General features: G+C 40.4%; 1 protein-coding gene across 1 annotated transcript in view; it reads left to right on the top strand.

Annotated features, from left to right (window-relative positions):
• The window catches only part of LOC143018552 (MAM and LDL-receptor class A domain-containing protein 2-like), a 388,685-nt gene that overhangs the window by 338,768 nt on the left and 33,613 nt on the right, over positions 1-16,304 (top strand). The window contains exons 153-158 of the mRNA XM_076174014.1: positions 40-283; positions 3,678-3,838; positions 8,825-8,977; positions 10,415-10,534; positions 11,010-11,186; positions 13,789-13,933. Of these exons, the coding sequence (XP_076030129.1) occupies positions 40-283; positions 3,678-3,838; positions 8,825-8,977; positions 10,415-10,534; positions 11,010-11,186; positions 13,789-13,933 (1,000 nt within the window). The remainder of the gene's footprint in view (positions 1-39; positions 284-3,677; positions 3,839-8,824; positions 8,978-10,414; positions 10,535-11,009; positions 11,187-13,788; positions 13,934-16,304) is intronic.

Raw genomic sequence — 16,304 nt, 5'->3', positions numbered from 1 at the left:
TATTATGTTTGGTAATCATGATGATATTTTCTTTTATAGGTTGTGCTAGAGGGTATGAGCAATGGAGACATGTATGCCACACTTGCTCTTGATGACTTCAGCTTTACCCCAGACTGTGTCCTGTCACAAGACCAGAGTCTGCCTGGTCAGGATATATTTTCAACCCCAAAGCCTCATTGTCCTCAAGGCTTTCTACAGTGTGATAATGGCGAGTGCTACCACTATGCACAGGAGTGCAATTTCAAAGATGATTGTGGGGATGGCACAGATGAAAAACAATGCAGTGAGTTCCTCACCTTTTTATGAACACTCTTTCACATGCACATACCAACACAAGGTACCACATAAGAAACTAATAAGAAAAATAGAGTCAATAGGTGGCATCAGAGGAAAATTATTGGAATGGATGAAAGACTTCCTGACAGGGAGGAAAATGAGAGTAGTAATTAGAGATAAATTCTCAAACTGGGAAGAAATGATAAGTGGTGTCCTGCAGGGATCAGTACTGGCCCCAATCATGTTTGACATATACATAAATGACATGGATGAAGGAGTAGAGTGTTATATGAATTTCTTTGCAAACGATGCAAAAATACTAAAGAAAGTAAAAACAGAGGAGGATTGCAACGCATTACAACAAGACTTGGACAAAATCTGGAAAGGGACTCAAAAGTGGGGGACAAGATCTGGAAAGGGACTCAAAAGTGGGAAATGAAATTCAATATCAAGAAATGTAGTATAGTGGAATTTGGAAAAAGTAAAAACAGAATATCAAGAGATTGTAAATGAGATGTTCAAGGGGTGAAAGTGATAGCAGACTGGAAGTGAACATTATGGGAGAGCGACTGGAGGATGTGGATAGTTTTAGATACTTAGGTGCAAATGTGGCAGGAAAAGGTGGAGTGGAGGTGGAGGCAGAATGTAGATTGAGAGAAGCGAGTAAATACCTTGGTGGATTAAAAAGTGTAATGAGGAATAGACATTTGGGAATGGATGCTAAGAGGAGACTGTATGAAGGAGTGATTGTGCCAACAACACTGTATGGGGCAGAAACATGGAACATAAGAGAGGAAGAGAGAAGGAGTTTGAATGTGTTTGAGATGAGGTGTCTGAGAAGTATGATGGGTGTTACTAGGCTAGATAGAGTGAGAAATGAGGAGGTGAGGAGGAGAACAGGGGTGGAAAGGGAGTTGGGAGATAGGGTTGATGAAAGAGTATTAGGATGGTTTGGACACATGGAAAGAATGAGTGAAGAAAGACTAGTAAAAGTGGTATGGAAGGCAGATGTGGAGGGAGTGAACATGAGGGGACATCCTAGGATGAGGTGGATGGATGGGGTGAAGGGGGCTTTGGGGAAGAGGGGAATGTCTGTTGAGGAAGGACGGGAGAGGACAGAAGACAGGGGTGAATGGAGAATGGTTGTATATGAATGATGTTGTAATGCATGAGGTGGAATGGGTGGGGAAATGGGGGGGTGAGGTAGTATGTGTGAGCAAAATTTGATGCAGCCCGAAGGGATTTCTCCCCTTCTCCTTTTCTGCATGGGGGGGATGTAGAGGGGGGGTCGCTGATCTAATGAAGCGGCCTTGCTGTGGATGTGCTATGTCTTGCGACACTGCTTCTGACTCAGGGCAGTGGACAAGGTGCAGGGATGACCCGTCATCCAGGAGGTGCTCAGATAAGAGGGAGGGTGGAGGGGTGTGGAGTGTATTCAGGGATGGAATGGGTGGGAATGATTTTATGCCTTTTCCTTTTTGGCTACCTCCCTTGTATGTATAAAATTGGTGAAGAAGAGGTAAGAAATGTAAACTCGGAAAGAGACCTTGGAGTGATGATCAGCAAAGACATGACACTGGACAAGCATATTAATAAAATAGTTGGAGAAACCTACAATTTATTGAGGTCAATATAAGTAGCATTTGTGTATTTGGATGAGGAAATGATAAAAAAAATATTAACTACACTAATAAGGCCAAAACTTGAGTATGCAGCAACACTATGGACACTCAGTACCAAAAAGAATATTGAAAAATTAGAAAGAATACAAAGAGTAACAACAAAACTGGCACCAACTCTCCAAAATGACATATGAACAAAGACTATCCAAATTAGAATTACCAATTTTGGGACAAAGAAGGAAAAGAGGAGACCTACTAACTATCTATAGAATTATGAAGGGAATGGAAATCTTAGATAAGAATGATTTATTGAAATGGGACAATGGAAAAACAAGAGGACATGAAAAGAAACTCAAAAAAGATAATTACAGAAGAGATCTGAAAAAAAATAGCTTCTCACACAGAGTGATAGATATTTGGAACAAATTAGACAAAGAAACAGTGTGTGCAAACACTATTCAAGATTTTAAGAAAAAACTTGATGCTGAAAGATACAAAGACAGGTTACCACGAACATAGCTCCCTTCCCATATAATACAACTAGGTAAATACACATGAATTCAAATCCAAGAAGATCAATCATCCCATTGCCCCTGGTCTCTCTTGCAGAAGATCCACAGCCTTCAGGAAACTGGGAACAGCTTCTGGGTGGGACCACAAATTACTTAGGAAGATATATTGTATTGTTCTTTGAGGATTGTTAGTGTGGGGCCTTGTAGTATAAGGTGTTCTATGTCTTCTGTGTGGTGATAGCATATGGGGCATTTTGAATCTGTGGCCAGACCTATTCTGTTTTGGTATTTACTTAATGCTAGATGGTGAGGAAGTATGTGTGAGAAATAAATTGACACAGCCCGAAGGGATTTCTCCCCGTCTTCTCCTTTCCTGCTTGAGGGGATAGAGAGGGAGGGTAGCCGATTTAATGAAGTGGCCTTGCTGTGGATGTGCTGTGTCTTGCAACACTGCTTCTGACCCAGGGCAATAGGCAAGATGCAGGGATGACCTGTCATCCAGGGGGTGCCAAGATAAGAGGGAAGGAAGGGGCTTGAGGGGAGTGGAGTATGTTAGGGATGAAATGGGTGAGAATGGTTTTTATGCCTTTGTTTTTTGGCTACCTCCCTTATACATACATACATACATACATATACCAAGGCTTTTTCCCCCTTATGAGGGAGGTAGCCAAAAAGGAAAAGGCATAAAATCATTCCCACTCATTCCATCCCTGAAAACACTCCACACCCCTCCACCCTCCCTCCCATCTTAGCACCTCCTAGATGACGGGTCATCCCTGCACCCTGTCCACTGCCCTGGGTCAGTCCCTTATAAGGGGAGAAAAAAGCCTTTGGTGTATGTATGTACATAGATGGTCTCTTGAGTGTAGGTATACCAGTGTGGTTCTTGTCAAGTATAGGAGGGTTTTTTCTATGGGAGTTATGCTTAGAGTTCTTTTTAGGACTATTGAGTCTGGCTGTTTAAATATGATAATTGAAAAATAATTATATAGCCCAAGTTGGAATCACACATGAATTTGAAGCTAGGTTTGATAGATTGGAGAATAAGAAACAGGATGCCATAAGTGTCACTCCTTCCCTGTATACCACAGTTAGGTAAATACAGTTAGATAAATACACTACAGACAACACTACAAAGTTTCTTCTTTATATGATTGATGGGCCATTAGTGTGCCAGTGACCAAATGCCTTGGGGCTGTTTGTCCCTTGAGAACTGATGGTACAGATGAGGTGATTTACTACAAAAAATTTCATTATATCCCCACAGCCACATCATGCACTTTTGAGGAGGGCCTCTGTGGTTGGTACAACAGTCCTGTCAACACTTATGACTGGGTTAATGAACAACTATCTACCCAAGGAGTGGGGCCTGGAAAGGACCATCGGGGTGATACATTTACCCATGACCTATATACATCTGCAAAAGATGTAAGTATTTGTGCCCAAGAGCCACAGAACTTTCAGTTGTGAGTTTTAATTAAGGTTAAATTGATTAAATGCTTAAAGTTAGAGCTGTACTTTCAAACCTTTTGCCGACCCTGGCAAGTGATTTCTACCATTAGAAAGTTTTACCTAGTTTTCGGTTGTTAAATTTATCTGGCTCACTGGTTTATCTATATAATCTACCTGTGATTTTTTAGAATATAGTCAGTGCAGTTAGTAAGATTCTACTTTCTAATAGAAGAAAGCACTCACCAGGGCTGATGAAAGATTTTAAGAGTATAGTGTTAGTGGGTAATAAGACTGGAGCTAAGCTACTTTATCAAAGCTAGGTTTTATCATTGATCAGGCTTGATTAAGACCTCAGAGGTTCACAGATTGAATAAAATATACATGAGGTATAGTAAAAAAGATTGAGATTCCCATCACAATATTTTGATAGTTTTCCAAGGTAGGATGTCATCCAGCTCACATTAATCTTGGAACTGGTTTTGTTCAGTGTTTTTTTACATTTTTGGTCAGTCATGTTCTGTGTTGATAATTTCAAAGGTGGGTGGCAGCATGAATGCAGTCATGCCAGTGTAGCTCTTGCATGCTGTGTGAGGGATTTCTCTGTTGGACTGATGTCTGTGAGAGTTAGGTGGAGTATAAACAGAATGAAAGACAAATTGACAGAACAGTAGACCAAAACAGACATAAAAATAAAATGAGACAGACTGATAGAGTGAGACAGACAGATTAATCAGTATGTCGCCCCGGGTCTCTCTTGCATAAGACTTGTAGTCTAATATCTTTGAGGTGGATGAAGAGTGATACACACTAGATGTTTTAAGTGTAGATTTTACTTCAACCTTTCGGTCAGAGGGTGACTATAAAACAAAACATAATATCAGACAATCATGACAATAGGAATTATATCGTCACAGCAGGTTTGCAAAACACTACATCTCTCCCCTTTTTTTATATACACTTAACTTACAGTTACAAATCCAACCTATCAGGTGGTCTATGGATGTAACTGGAATGTCGTATCTCTTTTGCCTTTACTGAACAATCTTGGTTATTACTTACAAGATCTTCTCTTGGAGGTTCTATATTAGAGATATCTTCAGACACAGGTGAATCCAACATTGGCTTATTAGAAACATCTGCTCTCACAGAAGAGTTATCTATGAAAGTATCAATTGAATGGCTACTCTTAGGTTTGCCAAATTCATATACAAAATCTAGACATAATTTGATATGCATGTCTTTTCCAAATAATATTTCTTGAACGAAGCACTTCATCAATCTTTCCTTCCATCCATGGAGAACCTTTACCAAAATTGCGAACAAACACTGCATCATTCAGTCCATACAAGGGCTCTTTCTCCTTAGATATATACATACACCAAAAGATTTTTCCTTGAAGGAAGCCAAAAACAAAGGCATGAAAACAACTCCCACCCATTCCATCTCTATCATACTCCACTCCCATCCAGCCCCTTCCCTCCCTCTTATTGTGGCTCCCTGCATCTCACCCACTGCCCTGGGTCAGAAGCAATGTCACAAGACACCACACATCCACAGCAAGGCATTAAATCGGCAACCCCCCCTCTCCATCCCCTCATGCAGAAATGGAAAAAACAGGGAGAAATCCCTTCAGGCTACATCAATTTATTTTTCACACACACTCCCTCACCCCCATCCCCCACCCACTCCCCCTAATATGTCACAGCATAATCCATAAACAACCATTCTCCATTCACCCCTATCTTCTGTCTTCTCCCATCCTTCCTTAGCAGACATTCCCCTCTTTCCCAATGCCCCTTTTACGCCATCCATCCACCTCATCCTTGGTTGCCCCCTCATGTTCACTCCTTTTACCTTTGCCTTCCACACCTCTTTTACTAATCTTTCTTCACTCATTTTTTCCATGTGTCCAAACCATCCCAAAACTCTTTCATCAACCCTATCTCCCAACTCCTTTTCCAGATAATTGGCCAGCCATCTTTTGGTGTTATTGTGCATGTCTGTGTTATATATTTTATTTGTTAGGTTGTGGCGGGGGATAGCATCAAAAGCTTTACTAATGTCTAATGTTATAAGAAGTGTTCTATGGTGGGGCTCAGTTCTATCCCCCACACTATTTAATCTATACATGCATGACTTACCCACACCAGACACCTCAGAAATACAAATCTCTTCCTACGCAGACGACATAACAATCACATGCACACATCATAACACAGACAAAGCTGCAGAAATAATCCAGCCATACCTTGATACACTCAACACATGGTTCATCACAAACAGACTCAAAATAGCTCCAACCAAATCTACAGCAACACTTCTCACCAACTGGACAAAAGAACACAAATACATACCTCATCTCTACATCAATAACACTCTAATACCACACACAAACACACCTAAAATTCTTGGTGTAACATACGATACATCCATGTCTTTCAAACAACACATCACAAACATAAAAAACAAATGCACACCTAGACTTAACACACTTAAGTCAATCACTGGAACAACATTTGGACAAAACAAAGAAACTAATATAACAATATACAAACAATGCATACGCTCAGTGTTGAATTATGCGAGTCCTGCATGGGCTCCTAATCTCAGTGAGACACACCACAACACCCTTCAAATCATACAAAACAAAGTCCTAAAAACAATTACAGGCTGCACAAATACAACACCTACAGACCATTTACACCATGAAACAAAAGTCCTCAAAGTCAAGGACCACCTCGACATGAGAGGCACACAAACACTTGCCGCAGCCACCACAAACATATCACACCCGCTACACTACATAGCAGAACACTCACACACACCAAGAAACATTAAAACAACACCCAAAGACCTTTATCATGCACAGATACTCTCTTCTCTTCCTCCACAACCACCAAATACCAGCCTCCGGAAACATATTCATAATCATATCACTCACTGCTCCATTAAGACACTGAAAGACAACACACTGCTGCATGCCAGACCCCCTGATATCCACCCTTCTGAATCCTCTCTCCCACAAAAGGACAGAGTCCACTTGGCCAGACTGTGGTGCGGCCACCACCCAGCACTTCTAAGCTACCAGAAGAGGCTGGATGACCGCATTGTGAACAGCTGGCCAGGATGTAACACTTCACCCCATACCATACAACACATAATGGAAGACTGCATTATACACAATCATGCACGCAAACAACACAACATACACTCTATAAAGGATTTATGGGAAAACCCAGTTTTGGCAGTGGCATTCCTTGGGGAGACGGGACTGCTCGGACAGACAGTCTAGGGAATGACAACAACAACAACAACTCCTTTTCCACCCATGTTCTCCTCCTCACCTCCTCATTTCTCACTCTATCCAGCTTAGTAACCCCTATCATACTTCTCAAACATCTCAAACACATTCAAACTCCTCCTCTCTTTCTTTCTTATGTTCCATGTTTTTGCCTCATACAGTGCTGTCAACACAATCACTCCGTACAATCTCCTCTTAGCACCCATTCCCAAATATCTATTTCTCATTACACTTTTTAATCCCCCCAAGGCATTTACTTGGTTCTCTCAATCTACATTCTACTTCCACCTCCACTCCTCCCTTTCCCACCATATTTGCACCCAAGTATCTAAAGCTATCCACTTCTTATAGTCCAAATTGTGAATTTTTTCCAAAATTTAACTGAGGTCATGTTACTTAAATCTATATCCAAGGCTACTAAGTTTGAAAAATACACTTAATTTTCTACTGCTGTAAAAATTGGTCTCTCACTCTGGAATGAAACTGTGATCCAAATGCACAATCATTGGCTAGCTTTTGTAGTTGTGTATATAAATCATTCACAGACTCTTCCTTCCTCTTTTTTCTTTGTTGGAATATCAAAAGGCTCCTGTAATATGAAGGTATGACTATATAGTGTGCTCTCAGCAAAGAAGCAATAACATCATATGACTTGGAACCTGGTAAATCTGGCACACACAGATTACTGAGAACATTAAAGACTTCTGATCCCAATGAGACTAAAAGTTTATTCTTCTTTTTAACCTCATCAATGATAGACAAGTTACCAAGTTTAGTCTCTGATAGGTTAATCCATAGATCCAAAGTAATCTTTGATGGATCAGATGGATCAATTTTTGATTGATTTACTGCCATGTCTAATGTTGATGCATAGGCTATGTTCCAAAATGAACATTTAAATCAAATCTAGAATCTGCATCAAGTCCAGATGGTTCATTCACAAACCCCACTGTGTAACTGCAACAACAATCAATCCTCTCTGGTTCTTGAAATCTTCAGAAACCATATATAGCGGGCATGCTTTATGGCATCCTCCTGAAAACCACATGCGCTCTTCAGTTACCCCAAACCAGTCATTTAAAACACTGTTATATAGCCTTTTTCATTATACCAGCACTGCGTTTAGTTCTCTTCATTTAACCTTGTCACCACTCTAATATCTTTGGAGTAGATGAAGAGTGATACACACTAGATGTCTTAAGTGTAGATTTTACTTCAACCTTTTGGTTTAGAGGTAACTACAAAACAAAACATGATCTCAGACAGTCATGACAATACAAATCATTCTGTCACAGTGGGGTTGGGAATCACTACATGTATCCTCCAGGAAACCAGTAACAGCCTCCAGGCAGGAACATAAGTCATTTATAGAAGAGATATTGTGTTGTTGTTTGGAGATTGTTAGTATGGGGCATTATAGTATGGTAGTTTGGTAGCTGTATCTGGGACACTTTGAATCAGTGACCAGGCCTATTCTGTTTTGGTATTGTTTTATGATGGATTATATCCTGAGTGCAGGCATGCTATTGTGGTTCTTGTCTGGTGTGGGACAGACAGACAAGTAGGAAAATAGATGGGAATAGAAAGACAGGTAGAAAAATTTAAAAATTCAATCATTCCTACTGACTGCAACACAGCTTCATCAGTTTAATTTTTCACAGGGCAACGCTGGACAATTAGCAACTCTGGAAAGTAAGACCTTCTCTTCTGCAGCACCAACATGTGCACTTGTTTTCTGGTACTACCTTAGTGCTTCCCAAGAGTATGACAACCCAAGCAAGCTTAAACTCATCAAAAAGCAACAGCTACATGATGTAAGCAGTTATGTGGACATAATCATTTGTAGAATAAGTGACAGTATTGGATTTGGACCTTGACATGTGTTAATCTTCGTTATACCATCCTGTACCACTTCTCTGAATATATATTTCCTCTTGCTGAACCCTGTGGTAGGGGAGACAGAATACTGCCACCAAGTGTTTCCATTTGAGTCATAAAAGAAGACAAAAAATGAGACGGGAGTAGGACTAGGCATCCTACTCCCTGTAGCCCCAAAGGGAACACTCCTACAAAAAGCAAAGGCATAAGAGGGTCTGGGAGGAGTTTTACAACCAGAACCCTAAGATTTGGGTATTTTAATGTGCATGGATGTGATACAGATGAGAGAAAAAGGGAAGAGATAGGCAGTATGTTTGTGAGAAGAAAGATGGATGTGTTGGCATTGAGTGAAACTAAGTTGAAAGGGAGGGGAGAGTTTGAGTTTGGGAGTGTAGTTGGGAGTGTGTCAGGAATGAAAACAGGAAGAGAATGGGTTGCTATTCTAGTAAGTGTGTGGTGGAGTGGAAGGAGGTTTCTTCAAGGTTAATGTGGATGAAGGTGAAACTGGGAAGGAAGATGAGGGTCTTTATAAGTGCATATGGGCCTAGTAGTGAGAAGAATGTAGAGGAAAGGTAGGCTTTTTGGATAGATTGAAATGAGTGCATAGAGGGTTTAGGGAGATATGTCAATGTAGTGGTATTGTGAGATCTCAATGCTAGGGTAGGAGATAAACCAATAGATGGAATGGTCTAGAAAGCAAGTTGATGATAGCAAACACAGTGTTTAGAAAGAAAGCTGAGCATAAGTACACATAGGAGAGGGTGATGGATGGAGTGGTGGTAGATAGTGCTTTAATGGACTATGTAGTGTTAACCAGGAGAATAGTTTTGGATGTACATGTTCTTAGAGGAGAGAGTGGGGGAATATCAGGTCATTATTTTGTGGAAGTTAAGTTAAGAGTAAAGGATAGATGGAGAGAGGGAAAAAACAGAAGGTAGGGAGGTGCTTAGAGTAAACTGCTTAAATGAAAAAGAAAAGGAGAAGGACTACAAGAGGAAGCTGAAAGAGGAGTGGGAGGGTGACACATTATAGATATTGTTGTGGCAGACACCTGATGATTTTACTGTTCACCACAAGGGTAAACCCAGAATTGAACAGGAGCTTAATGGACTTGGAGCATGTTTAAATCTAGATTCATCCACCAACAGAACAATAAAATGCTCTCAGTAACAGTATATAGGTCCTCATCATCCTGGTCTGTTTTTATTTTTAACAACAAAACAATCATCATTACAAGAACAACAGTGCCAAAGACAAAGATTTTTATTTCCATCCTGTATATGAACACTATAAATTCCTTTGCATCCTGTTTAATAGAAACCACAGTATTTATGTATTTTAACCCTTTGTATTGCTTCCCATGGGATTATTAGAAAACAGAAGTGGTGTGGCAGGGCGACACCAGTTCACAAACATGGAAGAAGGCCACACCAAGCATAGGAGGAACACGATTCTTTACACTCCGATTTGAGGCACAGCATGGAGCTGGAGAGGCAAGTAGACCTTCCAGTTGAACTGTTTTGTTGATATTCTCAGCAATGTTAGGAAATAAGAAGTGTGCTAAAATGAAATAAATTATCCATAAACAACTCTCACTCTGTGTGTATTTGTACACATTACTGGATACCCATGGCTCTGCAGGAGTTAGTAGTTGTCCTTGGGCTCTACATAGATCTTTCTCAGGAGAAATACTGAACTGGTTTGTTTATTGTGGGTCTAATTTGGTGTCACTCGTTTGAAGAGGAGGAGGAGGAAGAAGGGAACAGTTTCTGGTTGTCAGCTCGCCTTATGTGAAAAAGTGGAGAAAAAATGGTTGAAGCTACAAACACGTTGGCATAGCTTGTTGTTCCTTCCATAATGTCATTAATGTAGACAAGAAACATTATTGGTGCAAGCACTGAACCACTATTATGTATCTGTACATCATTACCATAAGACTGAAAATATGCTTTTTGACTTTTCACACAGACTTATATTGGCCTAGATGATCTTTCCCTTGTGAATTGTGAGGAAGGTATTGGTGAATGTTCCACTGTCATGGACTTCCAGTGCAAAGATGGAACCTGTGTCCCGAACTATCTCCGATGTGATGGTGCATATGACTGCAAGGACAAGAGTGATGAAGACAAATGTGTCTCAACAAAGGTAAGCAAAAGTTATTGTCATGGTTACATTAACAAAAGATAATCTCACATCTGTGTGTGTTTAACTAATTGTTGTATACAAGAAAGGCACAATGCTTGTTGGGATCTGTCTCCTATTCTCTAAATTATTTTGTCATACCTAGCCACAAATTCATATACAGTTCCAACTTAAGTTTTATCCTTGATTTCCAATTTTCATATCTAGATTTGAACTCATGTATTGTTTGAACTTGGGCTATGTCACCTTCTAAGTTACTCCACGTATATATGCATCAATATGAAAAACTGTATTTCTTCACTTTCTGTAGACATGTGGTCTTTCTTGATTTGTTTCCATGACCTCTTAAAGCCCTTCCATCTTAATCAGGAGATCTCATCTGTCAATACAATCTATCCACTTCAGTGATCTGAATACTGTAATCATATCACTTCTTTCTCTTCGATCTTTCAAAGTTAGTAGACCCAGTGGATTTAGTCTTTCCTCATATGGTTTATCTGCCAGGCTGGGGACTAGTTTGGTTTCTGCATTTTGTATTCTCTCAAACGTACCCTGTATGGAGACCTTACTCTCTATCTATATACCAAGGACTTCTTCCCCTTTACAAAGGAGGTAGCCAAGTCAAAATGTACATATCCACTCCCATTTCACCCCCATCTACCACTCTTTCCTCTCTTTCATCTTAGCTCCTCATAGATGACGAGTCATCCCTGTATCCTGCCCACCTCCTTGGGTCAAGTAATGCAGCAAGTCCCTGTCTGCAGTAATACATACATACATATACCAAAGGCTTTTCCCCCCTTACAAGGGAGGTAGACAAAAAACAAAGGCAGTAATGGCTGCAGTTTAATTTGCTTGGTAGCATGCAGCTGATACTTTAGGTACTATATGGGGTGCCCCTACAGACCAGAGCTACACATCATTTTGTCTGTGTTAGAGGAAATATCGACTCATAGAGAAATTATGCTACTTTATTGTACCATGGCTGTCCCTCAGTCATGCTCTTCCCCCCTCCTCTTAATACTACCTTTTAAGCTATTCCAAATATTTATGCATCTATATAAAAAAATGTATTTCTTCACATCCTTTAAACATGTGGTCTTTCTTAATTTGTTCCCATGACCTCTTAAAGCCTTCCCATTCTTAATCAAGAGAACTCTTCTGTCAATGCAATCTATCCCCTTTATTGACCTGAATACTGTAATTCTTTCACCTTTTTCTCTTTAACATTTCAAAATTGGCAGACCCAGTACTTTTAGTCTTCCCTCATATGGTTTATCTGCTAGGCTGGGGACCAGTTTGGTTGCTGCCCTTTGTATTTTCTCAATCTTGCTTATATCCCTCACTATGTGTGGGGCCCATACCACTGATGCATATTCCAGTCTTGGAGATATCAATGTTTCAAAGAATTTTTTCATTATCTCCTCATCCATTTAGTGAAAAGTCACTTTAAGTTCTTCCATATGATGACACCTACGTATGTGTCATGGGGTACAAGTATGTATACAAGGATGCCAGTGTCGGCATCTTGATTATATTTATTTTGTAGTTGTAATTGAGTGACCCCCAAATTCTGTGAACTGGCTTGATCATGTTTTATGTGTTTATTATCACTCAGAGTAAAAGAGAATGAGTAATACAGCAGTGACTATATTTTATAATGCGAGTAGTATGATGCATCATTGAATCATCATACGTTATAGGCATCCAATGCTGTTCAGGAGAATTTAACTTCTCTTGAACAGGTTAATCTTCTGTGGTAATCCATACATCTCTCTTACAATCCTGCTGATATATCTATAAGGTGATATGTTGTCTTATATCAAGTCCCAAATCTTTCTCCTCTTTTGCTTTTGTAATATGGGTTTTCTTCCTAAGGAATAGTTTAAGGATGGTCTTTTGTCACTATTGCCCATTTCCAGTACAGTACTTTGCATTTTTTTTATATCGAACTTAATTTCCCATTTTTGGCTCCAGTCCTCATTTTTCACTTTTCTCATTATTTTTGCATTATCTGCAAACATAGTGGCATAGCTTGATGTATCTTCCATCATGTCATTACATAGACAAGAAACATTATTGGTGTAAGCACTGAACATATCTTATCCTATACTACTGTCCTCATGTATCTTCCCTTCAAAAAATCTTTCATCCATTTGAGTAGTTTGTCTCAGTCTTCCAATGTGCTCCAATTTCCACATAAGTCATGGTCCAAAGCCTTGTGTAGGTCAAAGTACACATAGTACACCCACCCTTCTCTCTTACAATGCATAAATCACTCTCTAGTAGCTTAAAAGGTTTGACACACATGACCTAGATCTGAAGCTTATGTGTGTGTTCAGATGATTGTGTTTGTGTGATGTAGTCAGATGGATGAGTATTTTACCTAGTTGTATTATACGGGAAGGGAGCTATGCTCATAGTGACCTGTCTTTCTCTCTTTCAGCATCTAGTTTGTTCTTAAATTCTTGTATAGGTTAGGGTTCTTGCATCTAAACTACACATGCAAGATGACAATGTTAAGAGCATTCAAATCTGGTCCAAGGTATTTGCAGTGGTCAGACATATATGAAAAAGGCTTAAATTGTGTTTTCTTGGTCCTCAGGGTGACTGCAACTTCGACTCTTCTTCATGGCTGAAGGAGTGCAAATGGAGCCAGTTAAAGAACGATGATGTAGACTGGGGTCATGCAAAGTCATCTGGGATGGAGCTCACTGGACCCCACAAAGATCACACACTTGGAGGCTCAGGTATGCAGGGTGAGAGCATTATAAAGGGCAGAGGCTTAAATATAAATTTCAAGAACCATTTAAAAGTAAATCTGTGTTGTCATAATGCATTGTGCTCCACACTCAATAAACTACCTACACTTGTGTTCAACCCTCAATGGCTATGAGTGACTGATACTTGCCCTGTTTGTTGGAAAACATCTAGCTAAGATGATGGCTCTGATCACATTTAAATGACTCCTGACATAAATCCTCACCTCACCACCACTTTCACTGGCCAGTTTTTGACAATTTTTGCATGAAAAGAGCCAATGTGCAATAATCATGTAATAAAACTCCACATTTTTGTAGGAATTCAGTGTGGCTAGTAGACATTTTAAAGGCTTATCAGAAAATAAAAAAAATTTATTACATGAATTTAAGATAAGACATACATATACCAAGGGTTTATTTTTTCCCCTCACAAGGGAGGTGGCCAAAGTCAAAAGGGATAAATCCACTCCCACCTGTATCATCCCCACACACTCCACTCTCATTCACCACCCTTCCCTCCCTCATTTCTTGGATCCTCCTGGATGATGGGTCATCCCTGCATCCTGCCCATTGCCCTGGGTCAGAAGCAATGCAGCAAGACAGCACATCCACAGCACGGCCGCTTCATTTAATATGTGGACTCCCCCCCCCCCTCCATCCCCTCATGCAGAAAAAGAGAAAACGGTTAGAAATCCCTTTGGGCTGTTTCAAAATATTATTCACTCAAACTCCCTATTCCCCCCTTCCCATCTTCCACCCACTCCTTTCCATGTATCACAGCATTATCCAAACACATCCATTCTCCATTCACCCCTATCTTCTGTCTTCACCCGTCCTTCCTCAACAGACATCCCTCTGCTTTTCAACATCCCTTTCACCCCATCCATCTATCTCATCCTTGGTTGCCCCTCCCCCCCATATTCACTCCATCCACCTCTGCCTTCCATATTTCTTTTACCAATCTTACTTCACTCATTCTTTCCATGTGTCCAGACCATCCCAATACTCTTTTGTCAACCCTATCTCCCAACTCCTTTTCTACCCCTGCTCTCCCCCTCACCTCCTCATTTCTCACTCTATCCAGTCTAGTAACCCCTAATATACTTCTCAGGCATTTCATCTCAGACACATTTAAACTCTTTCTTCCTCTCTTATGTTCCATGTTTCTGCCCCATAGAGTGCTGTTGGCACAATCACCCCTTCATACAATCTCCTCTTAGCATCCATTTCCAAACGTCTATTTCTCATTACACTTTTTAACCCCCTAAGGCATTTACTTACTTCTCTCAATCTACATTCTACCTCCACCTCCACTCCTCCCTTTCCAGCCACATTCACCTATAAGATCTAAAGCTATCCACTTCTTCCAGCCTCTCTCCCTTTACACTCACTTTCAATTTGCTGCCATCCTCTCCCCTTGTACATCTCATCACCTTACTTTTATCCACATTTATCTTCAACATCCTTCTTTCGCACACTTACCCAAACTCGTCACTTCCTTAATCCCACCTCTGATCCTGCTACAAGTGCAGAGTTGTCAGCAAACAACAACTACCTTATCTCCCACTTTTCTTCATTTTCATTAACCATCTCCAGTCTCCAGTCCATTACCCTTGCATTTACCTCTCACACCACTGCATCAATGTATACATTGAACAGCTGTGGCACTATGACACATCCCTAGTGAAGCGCCACCTTTACCTCAGACCACTTATTCTGTCCATTTCTAATTCTAACACAGGCTCTACTACTCTTGTAAAAACTCTTGACTGCTCTTAACAGCTACCCTCCTATCCCATATATCTGTAAAACCTCCCACAGTGCCTTCCTGTCTATCCTGTCATAAACCTTTTCCAAATCCATAAATGCCCAAAAAAACATCCTTACCTTTTCCTAAAGCTTTCTCACATGTGTGCCTTATCACAAATATCTGATCCACACAACCCCTACCTTTCCTAAACCCACATTGTTCTTCACCAATTACTCCCTCTGTTCCTCTCCTAATCCTCTCAATCAAAACCCTTCCATAAGCCTTCCCTACTACACTCAACTATCTGATCCCTCTCAAATTACTACACTCACACTTGTCCCCTTTCCCCTTGTAAAGCAGCATTATACAGGCACTCTTAGTCCTCTAGCACTCTGCCCTCTTTTAGACAAACATTAAACAATCTCACCAGCCAGTCCACCATCACTGTACCTCCCTTTTTTACACTCCACATGACACCCATTTAATCCAGGTGCCATACCTGCTTTCATAATTTTGATAACTGCTTTCACCTCATCTTTTCTTATTTGTTCCGAAGAATACAAACTCTTCGGTACTCCTTACACTAGGATACTCTCGCGTAGCGCGAAT

Source organism: Oratosquilla oratoria, chromosome 35, assembly GCF_046742065.1.
Source record: "Oratosquilla oratoria isolate Oo_2021 chromosome 35, ASM4674206v1, whole genome shotgun sequence".
NCBI classification, from domain to species: Eukaryota; Metazoa; Arthropoda; class Malacostraca; order Stomatopoda; family Squillidae; genus Oratosquilla; species Oratosquilla oratoria.
This window is presented reverse-complemented; position numbering and strand designations above follow the sequence as displayed.